General features: G+C 33.1%; 2 protein-coding genes across 3 annotated transcripts; both read left to right on the top strand.

The window, feature by feature from the left end:
* The first annotated feature begins 247 nt into the window (after nt 1-247).
* On the top strand, nt 248-11,980 carry LOC126695681 (bifunctional riboflavin kinase/FMN phosphatase-like). Of its 2 annotated transcripts, XM_050392509.1 has the most exons (11): nt 248-404; nt 540-644; nt 769-958; nt 5,868-5,998; nt 7,484-7,553; nt 7,903-7,968; nt 9,508-9,659; nt 9,743-9,820; nt 10,200-10,336; nt 11,339-11,431; nt 11,731-11,980. In XM_050392509.1, exons 1-11 carry the CDS (start codon nt 401-403, stop codon nt 11,860-11,862), a joined length of 1,158 nt encoding a protein of 385 aa, XP_050248466.1. In that variant the 5' UTR covers nt 248-400; the 3' UTR covers nt 11,863-11,980. The 2 variants fall into 2 exon arrangements, with proteins under 2 accessions (XP_050248466.1, XP_050248467.1); XM_050392510.1 differs by lacking the exon at nt 248-404 and having other exon boundaries at nt 471-644.
* A 3,891-nt stretch (nt 11,981-15,871) lies between these two features.
* On the top strand, nt 15,872-22,582 carry LOC126695680 (ubiquitin-conjugating enzyme E2 35-like). The gene is made up of 8 exons (XM_050392508.1): nt 15,872-16,072; nt 16,174-16,201; nt 18,606-18,692; nt 18,998-19,056; nt 21,347-21,388; nt 21,477-21,550; nt 21,860-21,957; nt 22,218-22,582. The coding sequence occupies exons 1-8, from the start codon at nt 16,037-16,039 to the stop codon at nt 22,253-22,255; spliced, it is 462 nt and encodes a 153-aa protein (XP_050248465.1). The 5' UTR covers nt 15,872-16,036; the 3' UTR covers nt 22,256-22,582.
* The last annotated feature ends 1,272 nt before the right edge of the window (nt 22,583-23,854 follow it).

The raw sequence follows: 23,854 nt of genomic DNA, 5'->3' as shown, positions 1-23,854 counted from the left end.
ATTTGGGCCCGTTAATGCTAGTTATTTCCGTCATTTCTCTCTTTGAGATTGGGGAACATGTTAGATTAGATATTCTATTGGGTTTATGATTCAGAAGTTGATTTTATATAATACTAATTTTTTAAGTCTCACTTCTAACAGCCATCTCTCTCTCTCTCTCTTTCGGAAAGTAAATAATGAAACCTATCAACAACTTTTGGTACTAACAACTTAATTATACTAACAAAATTCGAATATTTTAATTACAACTCTCATTCGCGAGTGGCTCAACTGACCTGAGATTGAATCGACCTCTCAATCTAAAACTCACATTCCAATCACAATTTGCATGAGTTTTCTTACGCTACAGAGGACCCAGGGGCCAGCACAATGGCTTTAGGCATGCCTTTCATTCCTCTTTATGGGTATTTATTCCTCCCTTCGCCTCCTTTAACGCATAAATTCTTATTAATGGTTTATATATATACCTTCCTCATTTCACTTCCCACACACATTTTGTCCCTCTCTCTCTCTCTCTCTCATACATGACGTACACGCAGACACACACTTCTATAGCTTAAAGATGAGTTGCTGTGAATCTTGCAAACCAAAAACCAAAATTTTGGCTGTAATATTTGACTTGGATGGGACCATTTTGGACACAGGTCTGTAACTACAATTTCATGTTAAAAACCACCTCTCATTTCTCTCAAATAACGGGTTTCTCTGATATCTCTCTCTCTCTCTCTCTCTCTCTCTCTCTGTGTCGTTTGTTATTTGTATGTATAGAGAGACTTACAAAGGGATTGTTGAAAGAATACTTAGCAAAATATGGGAAAGAAGTGGACATGGAAAGGGAAGAAAAGAAGCGAATGGGAATGACACAAAAGGAGTCAGCTGCTGCAATTGTTAAGGACTATGCCCTCCCATTGACACCTGATCAATATATCAAAGAAATCACTCCCATGTATAGCGAAAAGTAAGCCTTTTTTTTTTTTCTTTTTTGAGATTATTATTTTTTTTATTATATATCAATCACAAAAGAATATAGCAGCCCGGAAAATCGAAAAAGTGAAAAATGTTAATTATATTCCTACCCAATTTTTTTTCCCTAGTAATTGATGAGTTATTAAGTTATAAATTATATATGTACAGTTAATAGCCTTTAAACCAAGAACCTCACAGTTCATCCGCTCTATTTTTAAGGACAAAGTTTGACTTTAAACATATTTGAAGCTCAATGCTCTAACCACCAATAAAAAGATGAAATTTATTTGTCATGTGCAATGCATATGACTTATTTACCCAACTTGTGCATGATTTAACACATATCATCTTCCCATTAGTGGTCGACGGATTTAAACATGTTTTGAGTAAACTTTGTTTATTCTAAAATCATTTTTATCTATTTTTTTCTTTATCCTTAACACTCTGATGTAAGATAAGCTTCTTTTAATATGTGTGGTTGATGTAATATTTTTTTTTTTCACGTGTGAAATATGCTAGATATATAGGAATTATTTTTTTCACTTAGCTATCACAAATTATACTAGGAATGAAGCTACTCTTTGACCAAGGGGGGCCATGGTCCCCCCTGGATTTTGGGGAAAAAAATTTTCTATAGGTATAGTTATATCTAATGTTAATGTTCAATTAGTCCAAAAAAAATTAATCTCGAAGCTATGTTATGACCAGGGCCCTCACAACACCCCATATATATGTTGTTTGCTATCTCATAAGAGAAGTTAAACTCAGAGATGAAGATGAGAGAGAAATTTATCATTGAATGAATTAGGAAAGTGCTGCTCTACTATATATACAAGGAACAAAGCACTTGGATGAAACAAAATAAAAAGCAACTAAAAACAAGCTTTTTAATTTTAAGACAAAGCAAGTTCTGGTACTGCACTTTTTGGATTCTCAATATCAAAATTAGCCTAAATTCTCTCTTTAATGACCAAAATATTGCAATTTTTTATTATAATTTTTTTTAAAGTCCAAACTTTGCCCCCCAAACATTCTGCTCTGGCTCCGTCCCTGAATTATACCTATACAATTAATGTAATTTGAACCAAGAATCTAACACTTCATCCACTCTATTCTTAAGTCATTTTCATCTGTCTTTTTCCATAACACTGTTGTAAGATAAGCTTTTTTTCATCAGTGTGGTTGATAACTTAACATACTTTTTTTTTTATTTCACGCGTGAAATATGCTATCATAATCATCCAAGTACATATCCCATCTCTTTCTAAAAAAAAAAAGGTACATATCCCATCTACTAAAACACAACGGCTCTGAGAGGAAATATAGTCTATGCAACATTTTTTTTTTTTTTTAATAAATAATAAATGTTGTTTATCTTGCAACATTTATTATTTATATACTTTATTCATTTATTCTGTTTAGGATCTCATATTTTCCTCAATCTTCATTAGTGCTTTTACTAGTATTTTATAGTCTTAACCACCCATATTTGTTATCATGGGTTTTATAGTCTCCCTTGTTTGTATCTTTGTTTCTAAAATAAAATAAAATAAAAACAAAACAAAAACCATCCTTATTTGTTCTTTGAAAGAAAATTCCATGAACCTTTTTCTATGTGGATGAGTGCATGTCATGCTAATATTACCACACAAAAATGATTAGTGTCATGCATACTCTTTGGAACTGAAAACTAATACAGCATAATTTTGCTTAATAGGGATAAATGTAGTGTTACAGTTACAAACTATTTTACAACATTTTTACAAAATGTTGATGTGATCAAATTTTATTGGTTTTCATCTAGACCCACTATTAATATCACTTTTTTATTTACTAATAATCACTCACCACATCAACAGTTTATAAAAAAATTCGTAAAATAGTTTGTATCTCTAACATTATTCACGTAATAAAGAAAGTAAATTATCCATAATAAATAACTTTAAATAAGGGAATAAAATCCAATAACATTAAGTCCTAAAAATCAAATCAAATAAAGCATCAACTAGCAATAATTTTCATCATCCAACCGTGATGGAAATTTAAATTCAAGTTGTAGTAGCTTGATTGTGGTGTTCCAAGTACAATCTGAGTTTGGTCTTCCTCTCCAACGAACTAAGAAAAGTGTTGAATTCCTTTGTCCCTAATGAAAACAAATTTGCTCATCCAAAATAACATCAATATATTCTTTACGTGCTGGTGAATAAGCTCAGATTTATAGGGCCATCACCTCATCTATATATGATGAGTATTGTTGGTTCTTGCAAGCTCAGATTTTTTGGCCCATTCATAGCTTCGAACTCTAGCATATGCTTGGGCTAAGGTGGTGAACTGACTTAGAATAAGCTCCCTCTTGAACTCCCTATTAAGTCCATTCCTAAACCTACTCAAGGTCATTCTCTCATCTTCAACTACATCGCATATCAACATGTATTCATCAAATTGGTCCATGTACTCAGTAACAGGTCTATTCCCTTGTGTTAGACTGTTCCACTCATCCAAAAGCATAGCTTTATACCAACTTGGTAGATATTCCTCTCTGAGTTTTTCCTTCATTTCTACCCAATCGGTTATGGGAGGTTGGTTTCTATTAGCTCTTAGTTGTTGGGTACACCTCCAGAAAGTTTGAGCTGTACCAATGAGTTTCATTGTGGCAAACATGACCTTTCTTTTGTTGTTTGGAATGTTGTACCAATCAAAAAAGTTGTCCATAGTAAATAACCAAGTAACGAGGTCCTTTGGGTCTTGGCCATCAAATGTGGGTGCTTCAATATTAATATGTGCAAGTATTCTTTCATCTAGGTCTCTAGATTCCCTAGGGTCGACAACATCATGGTTCTGATGATGATGGCCTTGATTCCTATTATTAGTCAAATTGCCTTTGTTTAAATCTAATCCGGCAAAATGTTCCATCACAGATTATTGGGATCCAAAATTGGGCTTTGTAAATCTGACCAAACCAAGCACGTAGAGAAAAATATTGATGGAATATTTTCAATGGCAAATTGAGACCAATAGATCTGACCTGGGCTGGCCCAGGTCTTAAATAATTTAGTTGAGGAATAATAAAAAAAATAAAATAATAATAAAGTCGTACGAATTAGAAATTTAGAATTAGAATCAGAACAAGGAAAAGGACCAAGTGAACTCACCAGAACTGACCAGAATAGATCCTTCTTGGTGGCTTGAAGATTGAACAGTTGATGGAAAGTGCGATTTGGTGGGTTTTGTTGTGATGGGTGTAATAATTAATATTGTATTTCCATGGAGGCGATTCAATGAGAGTATTTTCTTTGACTCAAGAATGTTAAATAGGGCGGAGTCCAATGTTCTTCTATACGAATAGGGAGAGGAAATAGTACTAATTTCGTGACCTATAAGGAAACGAAAACAACTCCTATTTAAATTTCATCAAACACGGAAATAAAATCAATCTAGCCTCATGCATTTGAATTTTGAAAAAAAAAAAAAAAAAAAAAAAACAACAACTATTGAAAAGCAAAATTTGAATTTTGCTAAGTACTATGTTTATAACATTCTCACAACACTTTCACAATAAATTTTATGTAGTAAATTATTATTTGTTCTAATTTTAACTCACCACTAAAATTATTTTTTGCTTAGTAGTAACAATTTATAACAATTTTTTATTTAAAATTTGTTGTAAAAATGTCATATACATAACATTTCTCTTAAGATTATTTTCTTTTTAGAAAGGTATAAATGTAATATGTTTAAGAAGTTGTGAATTGTGATTGTTAATAATCAAATTTTGATTAGATAGTCCCATAAAAATAAAAAATAAAAAATAAAAAATTTGATTAGATAGATAATCCAAAAAAAAAAATAATAATTAGATAGAGAAAGAGGTTCAAATTATGGTTATCATCTTCATCCTAAACGAGAGCCGGCAGTAACAGTGTGATCATCTACTAAAGTGGATGATATCAATCTCAATTCTGTGTATATATTTTTTTGAGGGAAATCTTAATTCTATATTGAGATAACCTTAAGTCCTAAAAATCACATCTTTAAAAAATTTAATATCAATCGTTATTATTTAGTCACATAAAAAAAAAAAATCATTATTATTTGGCACGTGATCCGAAATCTGCATGTGTGTCTAAGTTACACCAAACCAGAAACGATTAGCATTCTTCCAATCCAGAACAGGCCCTTTTTGGCACTCTCAAAAGTCAAAACCCTGACCATGCCCTTTCTACAAACAGAATTTTATGGTATTATTGACCAGCCCAGGTGCTAGAATGTGGAAACAATAAATTATGGTAACAAAAGAACATTTCTCGTTTGGCCATTCAATAAAGTATGCCATTACAAAATTAACTAAATCATGAATGGAATGTTTCAACGATTTAATATGGTCCATTTTAATATGGTGAAGTTTCAGAGTTTACTGAAGAAAGAGTTACTGATTTTGCTAATTGGCATGAAATGAGACAGTAGATGAGAGACATAATTTTTATTACAACAGTCTACCGCCAAAACTTTGTTGAGCCATTAGCTGATTTGCTTTGGATTTTAATGATTTTCTTCAGAAGAAATCTTCCGTTGTGTTCATTGTTTCTTGACATAACAGTTTTGGTTAATGAAACTAGACTAGTTTAGTTATAAATAACTTATTTAAGTACTACACTAGTATATGGCAAGATTATTCTTAGAGAACTTCAATTGCTTCCAAAACTCTCACATCTTAGCATGCAATGAAATGCTTTCGCATGCTTGAAACTGCTCTGAAGCAACACAGAGAACTTTGTTCACCCTTAAATGCTTCAACTTTTTAATGTTAGCATGGAAATAAGCTTTCTTGTACTGAACATACTTGTATTTACATCTCTGCAGCGTTTATGTAGTCTTCTAACTCGTTAATTGTATACCTTTAGGTGGCTGCAAGCGAAACCACTTCCTGGGGCTAATCGGCTTATGAAACATCTCCATAAACATGGAGTGCCATTTGCTCTTGCTTCAAACTCTTTAAGAGAATACATAGATGCAAAGATATCTCTCCAAAAAGGTTGTCTTTCTTGACTTTCCTGGATATTAGTTTCAATCAAGCCTTTCTTTAATCTCTGATACGTGTTCTAAAGATTCACTTTATTATATTGTCAGTAGAAAAATAAAAAGCCAACCTGACATTGAAATTATTGTTGTCACCAAATGATTTATCATTGCTCATAATACTTGCCGAAGTTGTTTAACAGATTTAGAGTAATTTGATCTGTATAAACATAATGGACATTTCTTGTAGAGATCTTCTTGAAGTTCCCAATTATGCGTAATAAAATGAGCTGCCGTGAAAATTGATAACCCTGGATTTGAAAGGTCTCTCTTTGTTGTGTGTGGATCATAGTAAGTCATGAATGTTGTTCCAACTGGTGCTTTTCATTACAGTGAAGTACAGAAGTTCACAAAATATTTTGTATATTTACAATGTGTCTGACTGTGACATTTTGGGGATACAAAAAGATTACATACTCCTGATTGAGTTTCAACATCATCATAGGTTCCCTTTACATTTTCTGAATCAGCAATTGTTGCACAAACGCAGAAGTGCAGGAATAGAACTTCAGTAGTTGTTCTTAACTTCTTAAGCAGAGGTTGTAGGTGTTCTATCAATTTTTTGTGCTAGAGTTCTTCTGGTTAAATAAAAAATTTATCAAATCTACCAATCACTGAGAAGCAATTTACATAAATTACTGCTTTCATGGAATGATGGAAATCTTTTATTTCAATTACTTTCCTTAAAGTTTAGTAATCTGGGGTGAAAGGATGTTATATTGCATTTATTTGTTAATATAGGTCACTGAACCCTACCAAATCAAACAACCAAATGAAATAATAGTTGTTTAATGTAGGGTATAAAAATCTCAGGCTAGTAGTCACTCGGTCCATAGTATTGCTTGATTTCATTACTTTGACATTTCCATCCTCTTATATTTTGTGCATGCCTGAATTATTTGAATTATGTAATTTCATTAAAGCACTTGCTTTTTTCTGCATAACTATCTCATATCTTGGTGGCTAATTGCATGTTATGCTAATCTTGGATACTAGAGGCCAAGTCCATGGTGAAGGTTCTGAATTGAGTCTAGCATCTACAATGGCTGTGGTTTGAAATAGGATAACAAAACATCATTGGGTTATTGTAAATTTACCTATAGAACAAATTATAGTTAGCCAACATTCCAGCATGCACTAAAAACCAAAGTGAGGACATGTCCAAAGTATGTAATCGTAATGTTAATCTTGGATCAGAGTTCTATTGGCAAACAACTTCTTTTTGGATTATTCTTTCTTTTTCTGTTTTGTGTTTGTGTGTGTATGTTCTTTGAACAAGTGCATTATCCATTAGAGTTGCAGGACATAGCTTTCTCAGTTGTTTGTATTTCCTCTTTGTTCTCTTTTGTTGCATAGCAATTAATCTCTTAATAAATGATTGGTTTTTCACTGCACTATTTCCACATCAATTTATTCTTTTTCATCTAAATTATTTGTCTAGGTTGGAAGGAGTACTTTTCAGTGATTCTTGGAAGTGACCAGGTCAAATCGGGAAAGCCCTCTCCAGATCTGTAAGGTTTTTACAATATTTCAGAGCAAAATTAAGGCTGCATTGAATTTATATGGAAATGGAACCTTCCATACATAGAACCATTCTAGAAGGTGGTTCTGTCACCATGAGTAAAAGTTTAAAAAATAATTAGATTTTTTTTTTTTTTTGGGCGAAATTCTGAGATGATTCTCAACATGTGAAAGAAAAAATTTTGTCAAATCCAAAGAATCTCATGTATGAGAATGGAACCATTTCCACCAGATATCCAACTACCTCTGTTTTTTCTTTTCTTTTTCATGAAGAAATTTCACTTTTGATCGTCATTTTATTTTTTCGCTATAATCATATGATTCCCAAATTGTTAACAGATTTGAAGAGGCTGCAAAGAGAATGGGTGTAACTGCAACTCACAGCCTGGTGATTGAAGACTCTTTGTAAGTTAAACTAGCAATTATCTATATATAATTCAAAATAAAAATGCGGCTAAGCCTCTCTAACAAAATCACTTATTATCTGTGCCAAACTCCAGTGGAGTTTTGATTGAATAACACTTTTTCCCTGCTCCTGTGCATGTTCAGAATAATTCTGATTTCTGATTATTGCTAGAAATTTGCAATCAAAATTTATGAAAAACTTGTGATAAGGTCTGAATTTAAGAGCCTTACTGCAACTGTCAGTACAATATATATTTGTTACATAAGCTTTTCAGTGAAAGACTAAACCAGCATACCCAACATTCTTCAGTATACAAATTACTATTATGTCTAATGGCTTGTGAATGCCAGCATAGTGATTTGTGATGGACTATCTGGATGATGTATGTTCTACAAAATATATTTCTGATCTGTATACATCAATAACTGCATGGCAATATTGAGTGGATCATTTGGTTTTTCTAATAAATCTAATGGTAACTTTCTTCAAAGAATTATTTTCATAATTATTAAAATTGAATACATTGGGGAAAGGTCGTAAAAGTCGTATCCTATGCACCAAGCTCTCACTTCTATGAGGTTTGGGAGAGATAATTAGTGGGAGCCTTACTCCCAAATTAGGGAATTAGTCTCTCCAGAATGTGTGGTAAAACTTGTTATCACTTATCACTTACCTCCAAATTTTGTAGAAGCAATATCCTTATGCATTAAGTACAACTTTTTAGCATTAATATAAACTAACAGTTGTAGAGGATGACAGTCCCAACTGTGGGAGGGGGTTTTATCCCTTAAGGAAAACAATGGAAGCAATAAATAATGCTTAAGAGTATGCAAAAAAACCCATGCTAATTTATGCCACCATGGTCAGACCTTCGAGGATTAGCTCTTCCAAGTATTGATGTTCAAAGGTTTCACAATAAACTGATTTCATATCTCCAAGTGAATTGCTTTCTGAAACATAGTCACTGTTAGGAATATTTTATCTGTAATTTTTTGGTGAGCACATATCGACTTGGTGAGGCATTTTTATGACTTAATTTGACAAGCTGAATTGAATTTTAGTGTTACTCACAAAGCCATGAACTACTTGCTCACTTACCATTTTGGAGGAATGACCATTATAAGGCTTTGAACTGTTACTACCTTGCAGAACAAGTTAAATTAGTAAAGGAAGAAAATGAGGAAACACTGTAATGATTCTGTTAAGGCTCTTGAAACCATATTCAAGCAGTCAATTATTCTATTGAGGTGGTTTTTGAAACACTATCATTACAAAATCACTGTAACTAGCATGAGATGTACATTAACAATAAAATTTTGCTGGTTTCTTGTTAGACACACTAGTTGCATCATAATTTTTCATGGAGCATATGCTGACAAATTTATCATGTCTTTGTTTACCAAGAAAAAAAAAGGAGGAATTATAATGTTTTTTGCAGCTGCCACACTTTTTTTTCTTTTTCCCTACCATATTAATTGTTACTGTGGTTATTATATTCGTTACACACAAAATCAATATTGATCAATACATTTCTATAGGGTTGGTGTTCAAGCAGCTAATGCAGCAAAAATGAAGGTAGTTGCTGTTCCATCCCATAGTGAAACTGATTGTTATGCCCTAGCAGATTCTGTGCTTCATTCGCTTCTCGAATTTCAACCTGAGCAATGGGGTCTTCCACCATTTGACGACTGTAAATATTTCATCTTACTTAAATTTATAGCCCTATGCACTTCATTTTCCTACTGAACGATTTGGTTTAAATAATGGTTTCAGGGGTAGATAATGCATTACCTATTGAACCAATTCATGTGACCATTGTATCTATCAACGGCTGTGTGTGTGAAGTCATAGGTTTGTTAAATTTAACTTCTTCACCTTGATATTATTTGAATAGCAGTTTGATAACATTAGTATCATAGACAACTAACTTTCAACTCTGTGTTTTACTTTATGTCTCAAGTTCCATACATAATTTTCTACTTCCTTGAACATATCAGAGGCTAATCTGACCTTTTAACTGTCAAATATCCCATAGCCAAAGTCACTGCTTTTTCCCCTATGGTTGGGAATTAAGAAACCTGAGGATTAAAAACAAGATTTAACATATTTTTCATCATTTTTCTTGTTTGACTATGAGATTCATTAATTTTCAGGCTCCTATGGTTTTCTGGTTTTGATATTGTAATAGTATGTATTCTGTCTTCTTGATAACATTGAAACATATATCCAGAGAATGGAGTATCTGCTCTTCCAGACCAAATTTTTGGAGTTTACTTTGGTTGGGTCAAAGTTGATCCGCATAAAAGGTTCAAAGTTGTGGTTAGCATTGGATGGGATCAGTGTTCCTGTATTTCTAAGAGAAAATTTGTGAGTACTCAACTCTTTACCATTCAATTAGCTTTTGCTTTCATGTCCTTGTATGTGGACAGAATTCGAAATGGGTCTATATTATTATTAAAAAATTCAATGTAACTTTTGTTTTTCCTTGGCACTTTTAGAATAAGCCCTCGCCATTATTGAGTTTAAAGTTGTGGTTAAGCTATTAGCTATGTCTTACTTTCATGTGATCTAGTTGGGGTCAACATCCTGAGTTTGAATCCTTGAGAGCATGAAGTTGGTTTCAAGATGTCTATTGGCTGTTACTACTGAGACATCGGTGAAGATGATTTTAAGCTTTTGTAGCTGAACTCACCTGATTAACTGCCTGTAATCCCCCATTCCTGTTTAGACCCCCACAGGCATTGGTAATTCACTAGGCAGGTATTGTTATTGTCATGTCTAGGCTTGGTCTTCAACATATTGATCACTCCCTAGGCAAAAAAATGTATCGTCATCAATTCCCATGGATAACTAATTCTCATTTGGTTTCTCAGATGTCCCATGTGTGTCATACTGACATCACCAACAATGGTGAGCAATTTGATGATGGTCTCACTGTACTCTTAGAGTTGGTTGTAATACCCTTCAAATGAAGAAGTAGAATGAATATTTAGTAACAACTAACAAGTTGAAGTTGGCTGATGAGCCCAATAAATCCTCACAGTATAGTTTCTAGACTGACCCTCCTCCAATTATAGTGTAGTGTAACTAGTTATGTAGAAAAAAAAATGTATAGTGAATAATTTTTTGGGCTGACCCTCAAATTATATAATTTATATTTAAAGAAAGAAATATAATCAAATGGGATGACTATTTTTTCTGATTATCTGATTTTTCTTTACTTGAAAGTAGGTTGGTCTTGAGGGCCCTTCAGCAATGATTCTACTAATTTTTATGTGATCTTAAATTTTTTTTCTAAAAATGCACCCAGGTTGCTTATTGTAAGTCAACACAAAATTAATCATGTAGGTTTTGGTTCTCTTTTTGCAGCATATTTGCATAATTGATGGAAACATTGACTGCATATCTGGCCAGCAGAGCCAGCTCACACTTGTTGGCTACATCCGTGGATTGAACAGCAAGGTAAAAAATTATTGACGTAGTCAGGAACAAAAATTCAAACCAACTTAAAAAAAATTCAAATAAAGCATAATATTTCTTTTATGTACCAGTTTGTCTGGGAGGCTTCTACGTGTTTTTCGCTCTAAAACCTTTAAAATGAAACAATGAGCACATCATATTTATGTGAACTGACAAAAAGCTCCGCAACCCATGAGATCTCATATATTGAGGCTGAAGAGACATTGTTACAATAGAATTTAAGTTGGTTGCTTGCTTGTACTTTGATCCTCTTATACCTAAAGATATGCAATTATGTACAGGATATTACATCAATGACTGTGGAAGTACTAGAAGAATATAAGTCCGTTGCAAATGTTTCAATGGATCTGCCTATGTTCGTCCACCATTCCTGTGAACCTCTCCTTTCGGAAGCTTGTGCTCCAGAGGACTAATTTGGCTCTGATGAGAAAGAATAATGTTGTAACCTATAATTCCTTGGATAGTACTTCAACAATTTCACACCAATAGAAATGGTGAACTAAAAATAATTTTTTCTCTTTTTGTTGACAATTTAGGGAACACAATCCCTTGCACGAACACACATTATATGCACTTCTATATCAATCAATTCTTAATCACAGAAAAATCCCTCTTTTCCCAGAGAAAATGTTGCAATATTTGACTTTTCAGTTCAAACCATTTGTTACCATCCCATGTAGCTGTTGAAATATTCCCCCCCCCCCCCCCCCCCCCTTCTCTTCTTTTAGTAAAGAATAATCAACTTACATAATAACAAAGAAAAGTGAAATTGATTCAACTCAACAAATTGTTATCAATATCTTGGATAGGAATGTTTATACATTGATCTTGAGAGAATTTATCATATGCCACCGGTACTTGTAACTTTAGAGTGGAGAAGTTCTGATAGACTGCCTTATTCTTGTACCACACCTGTATTCCTGCCCTGGGTACTACGTTTATTTATTATTGTAAGCTTTATGCCTGATGCTGCATAACCTGCATGCTTCTGGTGTAGTTACCCTTGATAATCTCTAAGTAGACTGGAAGCAAGAGTCTACGTATGGCAATTGTATAACTTTCCTGCTAGATGCTGATGCCTGTGTTATGTTATGTAAGTACCTTGATATTTGGACAGATATCTTGTTACTTAGCTTTACAGGGTGTAATACCCTGAATTGTCTGAAGTTGTGCCGGATTTCGATTGTGAATATGTTGTATAGACACTGTTGAATATTCCCACATTGAATGTGTGTTAGGTCGATCTAGACTACATAAATGATTTACGAAAAATACTAATAATTTGAGATGGAACACAATTATGGACAGAGCTTTCCTTATGTCATGAGAATAGCTCATATGATTTTAGAACAATTAATAAAGTTTGTATTAATAGTCTTTTTTTTTTTTCTTTCTTTTTTGTTAATTCGATAGTTAGAGGAGAGGGATTTTAACCTTGAACTTTTTCGTTAGAAATATTGAGGGGGTGTCAATTTAACTACAAGGCCCTTGGTGGATTGATACCAATTAAGTTCAATATAGTTACTGGAAATGTTATGAATTTAGAGTCCCTTATAACAAGTAACAAGAAAACTAGATTAAGCTAGATCAACCAACCTACCATGGTTAGCATAAAGCAAAACTAGCTCAATCTCTCATGAGTTTCATTGCCCAAAGTTCAAGTTCTGCTAATACCCACTATTTCAAACAAGCTCTTTCTGATTTCTAAAGGATTTTTTTACAAAACCTGAATACTGTTACAAAAAGCAAGGCTAGTTAAGAAGCCATCTACATTAACTTACCCAACCAAACTTTCTATTTCATTTAATTTCCATATTAAAACCCTTGTTACTTACATTTCAAAGGGTGACTAAGTATTACGATCAATTGTTAAGAGTCTTGCAACTTAATTGACATCCCATCGTACACAAAGTGCTTGGGAGTTTATAGGAAAAAGAGTTCGAACTGTAACGTTAGCAACATATTATAACTATTATAAATATTATAAAAAAAAAAAAAAAAAAAAAAAAAAAAAAAAAAAAAGCATTACGATCATTTGAGTAGCATAAATGAAATTCTATTTTTCTTTGTCTTCATTTAACATCCATCTTCTCTTATTAATGCAAATTATTACTCATATTCATCTCTCTCTCTCTCTCTCTCTCTCTCTCTCTCTCTCTCTCTCTCTCTCTCTCTCTCTCTCTCTCCTTTGAGTAGCAAAAATGGAATTCCATTTTTCTTCGTCTCCCCATGTAACGTCCATCCTCTCTTATTAATTTGAATTATTACTTATATTCATCTCTCTCTCTCTCTCTCTCTCTCTCTCTCTCTCTCTCTCTCATTTAAGTAGCAAAAATGAGATTCTCCTTTTCTTCGTCTTCCCTATGTAACGTCTATCCTCTCTCATTAATGCGAATTATTATTCATATTCAACTCTCTCTCTCTCTCTCTCTCCAAAACAAAGAATGCATTAGTAATCATCGTTGCTTCCCTTGCTAATGTAAGCAATGAACTCAACTGGAACCTACTCTCTCTCTCTCTCTCTCTCTCTCTCATTTGAGTAGCACAAACGTAATTTCATTTTTCTTCATCTCCCCATATAATGTCTGTCCTCTCTCATTAATGCAAATTATTACTCATATTCAACTCTCTCCCTCCTTTCCCTCTCTCTCACTCAATTAGCAAAACAATGAGTGCATTAGTAATCGTCATTGCTTCTATTGCTGATGTGAGCAGTGAACTCATCCGGTCATCCCTATACACGAACCCACCAATCATAGTTCAATGCGTGACAAGACGATAGAAATGATTCCACACACTCTCTAAAATAGGTAATTGTCGTTGCTTTCCTTGTTAATGTGAGCATGCATAGGTAATTGTCATTTCTTTCCTTGCTAATGTGAATTGTGAACTCAACCCCCAGGCATAAACTCGCCAATTAGAGTTCAACATGTGACAAGACAACAAAAAGAACCCACAAGAAATTATGTGGACAAGTAAGATTACATGAACTTAGGTGGGCTTTTAAAAAGTTCTGAAAGCTTTAGTGGTGTAATCACATGATTTTAGAAATTTATCATCGACCCATGTGGAAAGATATGTGCCTATGTAATTGAAAGTTTGGAGCATTTGGGAAGAAAATTATGCGAATGATTGAGTTCATCTAAGGCATTAAGCCCAAAAAAAAAAAAAAAGAGTTTATTGAAGGCACTGCTCCTAAAAACCAAGGGGTGTCTTTTAAGTCTTGACTTTTGAGACGGGGTTTGAAAGCTCCTAAAAATAAAGGGGAGTCTGTTAATTCTTGACTTTTGAGTTCAAAACAACTCTTGACCTCCTGACATAGGGTTTGAAAGGAAGATTATTGCATTGGAGTTGCCCAATATTAACACACACAACAAAAACAAAATTTACTTAAAAAAAAAAAATTATCAATAATGCGGTGGATTGAACCTAATTTCTTCTAGTGTACATCATGCTTTAGACCAATGAGCTCACCATCTCATCCATCTTAATTAGTTAATTTTTTTAAGGATCTGTTTGGAAATCGCTTATTTTGCTGAAATTAAAAACTTATTGCTGAAAGTACTATAGATAAAAGTAAAAGTTAATTGAAATAATATAATAGGACTTATGAATAGTATCAAAAAGTGCAATGAGACCCATGAATAGAAACAGAATAAACTGAATAATGAAATAATTTATAATTTTAATCTACATCCAAGCGCACACTAAGAAAAATTAAAAAAATTTATTTACTTAAATGAGTCAAATTATTTAAATCTAGGATTTACCACATAAATTGTGAGCTCAAGCTCAAGCTTGAAAACAATGAAAAGATAAGTTACTTCAACTGTATATATATTTATGTTCTTCAATATTATACATTCTTAATATAAAAATATATAAATATATATATATATATATATATATTTGAAAACCAAAATAATGCTCGATTTGGATCTTCTACAGGTTTATGGCTTGATTCAAATTGGAAAATTCAAACTTTTTAATTTTTTTATTGAAAAATAATCATTGATCACATTTTTAATGGTAAATTATGGGCTTGTAAGCTTAAAAATTTTCAAAGCTTACTAAAATCAAATACGTATTTTCTGATCTTTTTACAACATTTAAAAAAAAAAAGTCAAGTAGTTGGAGCTGGAGGGTTTGGTGGATAAAATGTTAAAAAAGACATTCTATAATATAGATTAAAAAGTTATAATAAAGATTCTAACTTTCAATAAATAAATAAAAGTTCTACATAAAGAAGCAAATAGGGTAAAGTAGGCTGATTGGTCAGTGAGAAACATTAGGTACCCAGCAATGTAAAACACACACTCCCCCCCACCCAAAAAAAAAAAGAAAAAACAAATAATTGCCCGTTTGGCCATGACTCACGAGAAAGAAAGAAAGGAAAGAAGAAGAAGAATCAAAATAAATAAATACGAACCACTATATAAGAAGACTTAGCTTAGCTTGCCTTTAAAAACTTTTAGATCCTTCCCCATATAATTCTCTCTTTTTCTCTTTCTTTCTTTCTGCGTTTCTCTTTCTTCACCTGCAAACTTCAATCTCTCTCTCTTTCTTCCCCAAATCTTCGAAGAATCAATGGCGAACAGTAATCTTCCTCGAAGAATTATCAAGGTTCTCTTTCCGATCTTATACTATACTCTCTCTCCCTCTTTCTATATGTATGTATGTATCGTCGTTGTGGTTTTGATCTTTGATTGTATCTGACTGAACAGGAAACCCAGCGGCTTCTCAGTGAACCAGGTCTTTCTCTCTCTCTCTCTCTCTGGTTGTAAATTTGTTTATTTGCGGTTAGATTTGTTGGTTTAATTTATGCTAGATTATGTGTTTGGAGCTGTTAAGAATCATAAACTCTCTAATTTGAGCTGAGGCCTTTGCTTTGATGGTGGTGGTAATTAGGTTTACGCTTTGATTCCATGGAATTTATGAATTTTTGTTGAATGTTTGGCTACTTTTTGAGAATATTTCTAAACCCAGGTTTTAGGGCCTAATATCACTCCTTATGACGAGGATTTAAAGTTCCTGGCAAATCTTGTTATATTTCCTTTAAATTTGTGAAATTTTGGTTTATAAGAAAAACTGTACTAGGGCCGGTTTTGTGAGTGGGGTGATTCTCAGTTATAGACTGTAGTTTTCCAATGCATTTGACGGGAATGTTACCGGTTGTTTGGTTTGCTGAATCTTGGATTATAGGAAATGTAGAGTTCCTAGGTTTGGTTCCTTGGATGCATTCCTATCAGATTCCTTGGAATGTATTGGGTTATGCCAAAAGGTTTTGTGGAGCTTTTAGCAAGTTTGGCAGTTGGGTAATGATGTGATTTGGAGCATGATCCCTCATTTCCTCATGTGGTGGGGCCTCTGGCGAGAAAGGATCTCATGATCTGAAGCTTTTACAGTTTTACTCAAGATTTTATTGGGGTGGATAAATGCTTTGGGGTTGTTTTCTTTCATTGCTTTGCCTGATTTGTTTGATCGATGCACTTTTAGCCTTTAATTTTAATGTATCAATTGTACACTTCCAGTGTACATCAGTGGTGCCTTTTAGCAGTCTTTTAAAAAAAATGAATTTTACTTATTAAAATATGAAATTCTCGAAAATAATTAACTTAATAATGATAAACAAAAAAGTATCTCGAAATAATCACAACTTTTATCTTGGATTTCCAAAAGAAACTCCATATATATGTAAGGTTATTCTTGTCATTTCATAAATATCTTCATGTAACAACATAGATAAAAGAAGTGGAATTATCTGAATCTGAGATTACGACCGTTACACACGCTAATTGTATTCCTAAAAGTTAAAATATTGTGTTGCCATATCTGTAGGAAGGTGAGGGGAAAAAAAGTTGTGTAACAATGAACCAAATATGGAAATTTTATTACAGTCATGGAAAGTAGTAGGAATCTTGATAAGATTGCACAAATCGACTGCCCCTTGAGACTATTAAAAGAAGATATTTGTCTTATGGTAATGTTTCACTGATTTTCATGTTTTCTTTTAATATAAGTGTGATACTGATAGATGATGGTGAAAGGGGTAAAAAAGCGGTAGTTGTATGTTAATGATAGGATTTGGGAAATCATGTTCAGGATGGAGTAGCATTTTTTCTGCATTTGACCCTATGCACAATTGCTGGTAAATATTTTCAACAGATATATTTCTACCCAGGTTTGGGATAGTAGACCCCTGTGGACAAGCAGCACTTTTTCTCATGGAAAGTGTCAAATGGAACTATACTCCATGGTATATTGTTTTTTATTGCATGTTAGGCTACCCTGAATGAAGGTGGCAATTACAGGCACCTGAATTGTCATTGTCTGCATGGTATTACCTAGGTAAGACTAGGTCTTCAGTCAGACCACCTCAGACCTGTGGTTCCAACAAAACTTGTTTTGGGTTTTCTACCTCTCTAATAGTATCTTCCATTGTTCCATAGTGCACCCAAACTGAACCACACTAGTGATAATATTAGTCAAGAAAGTAAAAAAGCGAACAGCTTTTTTAACTAATTACAGAGTAGGGTAACCTAGAAATGCAAGTTTACTGTAGTTTGTGTCGGGCTACAATATCTCACTTGCTAAAAGGATCTTTGCATTATAGCAACATCAATTACTCAATTTGGAAGGCATCCAAAGTACAATATGAGTTCATAACACTGAGTTAAATTCAGCTAGAGGTATGAATTGATTGTTGGAATTTTAATGTTCCCATGGGCTGCTATAGCTATTTAAAAAGAATAGAAGTAAAATCATATAATAATATGAAATTATCCACACAAAAAAAAAAAAAATTTATATAATAATATGAAATCATGAATGACACTGCCCTCTCTGACCCAACATTTAGTAGCAATTGTTAACCTTGAAGTAACTGCATCACTGTCCTATGATCCTAAGTTATCATTTCCATGTGTTGGCCAATGTGGGGTAGGCAGGGGCTCAAATTTTACAAAACTAAATATTATGTCAAGAAGCTAGAAATGATGGGCCACTTAAGCCTTCTTTAGCCATATCATGTATGGGATGGTTACATTATGAAGATTAAACCTGTTTTGCTACATTGTTGTAGATTCTTCTCATAAAATGCCAGTTCTAATCAAAGAGCTTAATTGTATTATGCATGTTTTGTGACATTTGTATACAGCTCCCGGAATAAGTGCTTCTCCTTCCGAAGACAATATGCGATACTTCAATGTTATGATTCTTGGTCCAGCTCAATCTCCTTATGAAGGTAGTTATAAAAATAGCAATGTTTCTCTTGTTGACTGCATTATAGGAGATTTTTTCCCCCTATGAATATTCTTTGTTGGCACTTTTGAATTTGGAATCCTTCATTAGTCCTATGGATTATAATATTTTTTATTGCCTCTTTCTTTGTGAATTATCATTACACAAAGGACATCCATATAACTGATGATATCCTGCAGATTTTTTGGAACCTAATAAAAGCATTTGTTATCACTTTGTCCCTTTGATAACTTCCCTTTTCATCTACTGATATATGATCTAATTTCTTATATCTTGATTTTTATATAGGTGGAGTGTTCAAATTAGAATTGTTTCTTCCTGAAGAATATCCAATGGCAGCTCCTAAGGTAATATGATGTTTAGGCATATTTTGATGCCATTTTATGCTATCTTTTTGAGGTTCAATGGTTGTTCATTTGATCATTATGAAGGCATTCATCCGCTATCTTGCTTGAGAGCCCAGATACAGTTATATCTGCTGTTTCAGATGGTTGCTTGTCTGAAGAGATGTGTGGCTTATGTTATTCGATAATTGTTGTAATGGTAGCTTATACTCTTAAGTTTTGCTTATATTTTCTTTTCCTGTCTATCTGATTGTGAATGTTTAAACAGGTCTAGGCTATGATCTGTTGGCTGTTGTACTTTTAAGTAAATATTCTTTTGGGACTTGAAGCCTAATGGTAATTTCCATGCAACTAATAGATGCAAACAAGTTGCACTTTCAAAGTCGCATGTTTGTTTTTTATCACATCTTGTTTATTTGCATTATGCTTCTGTAGAGGTGACACCTGGTATGCCAAGAAGTTATAACCAAAACCTTTATCATTTTTTGTTGTATTGATTACGTCTGTTTAGCTATCACATGAATGTTGGCTACTGAAAGCGTATACATTATGTTTGACCTCCAAAAAATAAACCGTGGGGAAGTTAATATCTTTTACAATATTATTGGATAATTTGGCTTTTGTGGATGTTGATCAATTGGCATTTAAAATGAGAGTATTGTGAATCCAAAATCTCACTGGTTGCAGTAAATTAAAATTTCTGAGTTGCATGCATTTTTTTTTCATCTTTATATATATAAACTTTTTTTTTTTCATCTTTGTATGCATCGACTATTTTGGACCTGTTTGAACTTATACCAGATTTCTCTCAGCCCAGCATGTTAAATCTATGCTTTTGCATTTTTTGGTTATTGCATAACCGTGATGAGCACTTAGAAGTTAAGTAACCAAAAAAATTAATTGGGTTTTACCTTCCATCAACACCATCTACTGGAGAAAGAAATTTACAGGACTGAAATGTTTTGAGGTTTGTAAGTTTATTTTAGTAAAATTCACAGATATTTGAGATCTGTATAGCAATTATTATTAGTATCTTAGCGCAGGATATATGTTTGAAGCATTGGATAGGTTCTTCAAGCATAGATAAATAATTTTACTAATAAAGTCCATGTTCAACACAATAGATGAAACAATTGATGGTTTGAGCTTACACTCAACAGCATGGAGAAAAGCTCTCCAGATTTTGTTTTTCATTGTTCAAATGAAGAGTAGAAGCTAACATGCATACAAGTAAGTTGAAGCCTGTATGATAAAATTGTTAGTATTTTGCAGTTTTATATAGGCTGAGTGGTCCACTGAAGAATCAGATCTGAAGAGCTTTCATCATGGTGTTGAAAGAGGCTGGTTTGTAGTAATTGCAATGTCAAATAACATGATTATTGTAGAAAGTGTATTGTATGAGCTGTACACTTTCCGAGTACTTGGGTTCTGACCCTTTTGCACTTTTCAATGACTTATTTACTTATCAAAAGGGAAATGTATTGTATGAGAACAGCAGCATTATGACATAAAATTTACTTTATAGAAAAGGAAGCCAGTGTCCATCAATATAAGACATGCAGAGTTATGAAGATAAATCTGCTTCATTGTGTAGAATGACAGTGGTGGAAGTTACGTAGATATATCATGTGATAAACTTTTCCATGGTACTAAACTAATGGGTACATCTGGCCTATTTTCCTGTGGAGGGACCAATTGATTTAATGCCTTGCTGAATAGGGTAAATACTAAAGCATAAGCAGGAGGGTTCCAATTAATATTGGACTTGTTTGACTTCAAAATATCTGAGATGCATGCAAAGATTCTGCTGATTTGTTACTGTTACAATATAAATATTGATCTGTGACTTGTATAAGTTATGTTGATAAGAACCATTCAAGTTATGATCTCCCAATTCTTGATTTAGGCACCTAGTTTTCTGTTCTTTTCTGTCACTCATGTAAAAGCGTTTCCGTTTTAGTCAAACTGATTTTGCGCTGTTGTGTTTCAAAATATTTTCTTTACTAGAGTGGATGAAATCAGTGTATCTTGTAATATTCCATTCTGTTTGTTTATCCATTTTTCTGGCCCATACAGAAACCAAATAATGGCTGAATTTGTGCCTGTTCTTTCTTTAACATAGCCATTAAGTTTACTTTATTAATTTTAATTTCATTGAGGAAAGTCTTAGTTTGAGTTTCTTCTACCTGTGTGCTTCTTAACTGTAGTCCCTTTGCTGTAGTTGGGTTGTTGATTCCCAACCTTGGGCTTTGTTATTTTTATTTTTTTTTAATTCATTCAGTTTTGGTAACAGGTTCGCTTCCTGACCAAAATATATCATCCTAATATTGATAAGGCAAGTAGTTCCTGCTCCCTTTCACTCATTTCCTTGGCCAGAAATCATTTGTTTATTATTGCTGAATATAAGGGGTATTTTCATGCAGCTTGGAAGGATATGCCTCGATATTCTTAAAGACAAATGGAGTCCAGCCCTCCAAATCCGAACAGTATTGCTGAGGTGATTTGGTGCTTCAATTAAAAAGCATACATAAAGTAGTTTACCTTCATTAGAAAGTTTGGAAAATGTCTACTTACCTCTCCCCCCCACCCCCCCCCCCCCCGGCCCCCCAAAAAAAAAAGAGGATTGCTGTAATATTAGGATTATGGTACTTTAAGTCTCACAAAAATCTAAAGCTGGTCACTTGGAAAAGAAAGGTAGATAAAAAAAAAAATTGATCATTTAAATGATGGGATCTTGGGTCGTGATATGGTATTTAAAGCAAAGCTAATTGAGTTTATTTCAATGTTGCATTATTTACTGTGTCAGCATCCAAGCTCTTTTGAGTGCTCCAAACCCTGATGATCCACTTTCCGAGAACATTGCAAAGCATTGGAAGACAAATGAAGCTGAAGCTGTTGAAACAGGTAATATGAATAATAATTTTAGTTATTCTATTAGCTTATACCAAGATGGTAGCCATGTGGCCTAGAAAAGTTCCATAGTTGATACTTTTTCATTTATCTTATACCCATATTGATTATTTTTATGTAAGGATTAAAAATGTTTTATTTCACCATAAAATAATTGATCTGATGTGATGAAATGATTTCAGTTGAGTTTACAAGGCATTATTGTCATGTGTATCATTACTTATTACTGGCCCTTCTTTCGTTGAATCTTGCAGCCAAGGAATGGACCCGTCTGTATGCAAGTGGAGCCTGATGAGCTTGTTGGTCAACATATCAATCTCTAAAATGTCTGTTAAACTTGATGGTTGGTTTGTCATTTGGTATTAAAAATATGAATGGAAAAATGATCTGTGACTTGATCTATGAAAGATGAATCTTCTTGAGAACATCAATTAACTGAGAGTCATCATCAGGAATGAACAAATGATTTCTGAGTTGATCAATGAAAGATGATTCTTCTGAAGAACTTCATTTATTTGATAGTCATCTTTAATAACTTGAAAGGCTTTTTCATCTTTTGAAGAGCCTGCTTTTAAGATCTGCATGATTATATTGAAGTTTGATATCGATTTTTTGTGCACTTTAACTTTAATTTTAGATGTGTAATTTTTAAATATATTTGTGTGTTGCAAAACGTTTATGGCTGCTGCAAATTTCGTGAGTTATATTTTTTTTAGTCTCTTGAACAATTTTGGAGAAGAGTTTGATTTGAACTTGTATCTTAACTGTTAAATGAATCATTGATTTTTCTGCAGCATGTACTCGCTCTCCCCCTTTAGGCTTGTGGGTTGGCGTTGTCCCTTACCTGATGATAATGCAGGGCATATGCTTATCTACTGTTAAAGAATAAGTGAAAGGCAGAAAAAATTGTTGAAATACTTGGCAAATCTTAAAGTAATTCGTCCATTCGCCATTTTGCCCTCACTTCTAATATCCATAATTCGTACACAAAACTTAGCCTCTCTCTTTCATTTTTTGTTTATTTACCAAGAAAAACACCTTATTAGGGGTTGAAAATGTTTTATATTCTTTAGGGGCGTAATACATTTTCAACCTTAAGAGAACAAAGCTCTCATTTCTCAATATTTCTATAAAATGACCAAAATACTATGGAGATCTCTAAAATGATAAAAAAAAAAAATGCTATTAAAATGACCAATATACACTGTACACCTCCAAAATAATTGAAATATACCTAAAACCTTAAAAAAATAATCAAACTACCCATAAAACCCCCCAAATATATATACCCCAAAATCTTCAAAATATCCTCAAAAGCAATTCATATGAATAATTTTTTTGATGAATAATTCATATGAATAATAAGACATTAGTAACAGTCTTAGTGATATGTCAAATCAATACTTTTTCATATAATTGGACCCCAACTAGTGATGACCACATGTAAAATAGGATACTTCTTTTTTTTTTTTTTTTGAAAAGGATAATTTTTTTTTTTTTTAGAAATAAATTTAACATGCTGCTAACTTTGCAGTTCGAACTATTTCTCTCTTAGACTCTCAAGCATTTTATACATGGAGAAGTGTTAATTCAGCTACAAGACTTTTGGCTGAGAATGATATAATAAGATATATTGATAATAGTTTTAGCGATATATCAAATCAATATTATTTCATATAACTTGACAACCACTAGTGATGACAAAAAATTAATGAAATTATCGTATTTAGACAAATATAAAGTCACTATAAACTTCACACATACTATCCCATGTATTGGATTATCCTTCAATCCTCACGTCAAATCTGAAACATTTTTGCTCCCCACCAATGAATGATTGCTGTAATTCATGACTTCGGATTTAGGAGTTAATCACAGATAGTTTGTACAC

The sequence above is a fragment of the Quercus robur genome, chromosome 8, assembly GCF_932294415.1.
Source record: "Quercus robur chromosome 8, dhQueRobu3.1, whole genome shotgun sequence".
Classification (NCBI taxonomy): domain Eukaryota; kingdom Viridiplantae; phylum Streptophyta; class Magnoliopsida; order Fagales; family Fagaceae; genus Quercus; species Quercus robur.
The sequence above is the reverse complement of the archived record's forward strand: the minus strand, read 5'-3'. Positions and strand labels throughout refer to the sequence as shown.

What these genes read in the sequence shown, in the direction of transcription:
- LOC126695681 (XM_050392509.1), top strand. An exon ending in CTGGTGATTGAAGACTCTTT is followed by an intron (nt 7,969 to 9,507) that starts GTAAGTTAAACT and finishes ACATTTCTATAG; the next exon opens with GGTTGGTGTTCAAGCAGCTA. An exon ending in TCTTCCACCATTTGACGACT is followed by an intron (nt 9,660 to 9,742) that starts GTAAATATTTCA and finishes TAATGGTTTCAG; the next exon opens with GGGTAGATAATGCATTACCT.
- LOC126695680 (XM_050392508.1), top strand. Translation starts at nt 16,037, where the DNA reads ATGGCGAACAGTAATCTTCCTCGAAGAATTATCAAG. An exon ending in ATCATCCTAATATTGATAAG is followed by an intron (nt 21,389 to 21,476) that starts GCAAGTAGTTCC and finishes ATTTTCATGCAG; the next exon opens with CTTGGAAGGATATGCCTCGA. An exon ending in AGCTGAAGCTGTTGAAACAG is followed by an intron (nt 21,958 to 22,217) that starts GTAATATGAATA and finishes TGAATCTTGCAG; the next exon opens with CCAAGGAATGGACCCGTCTG.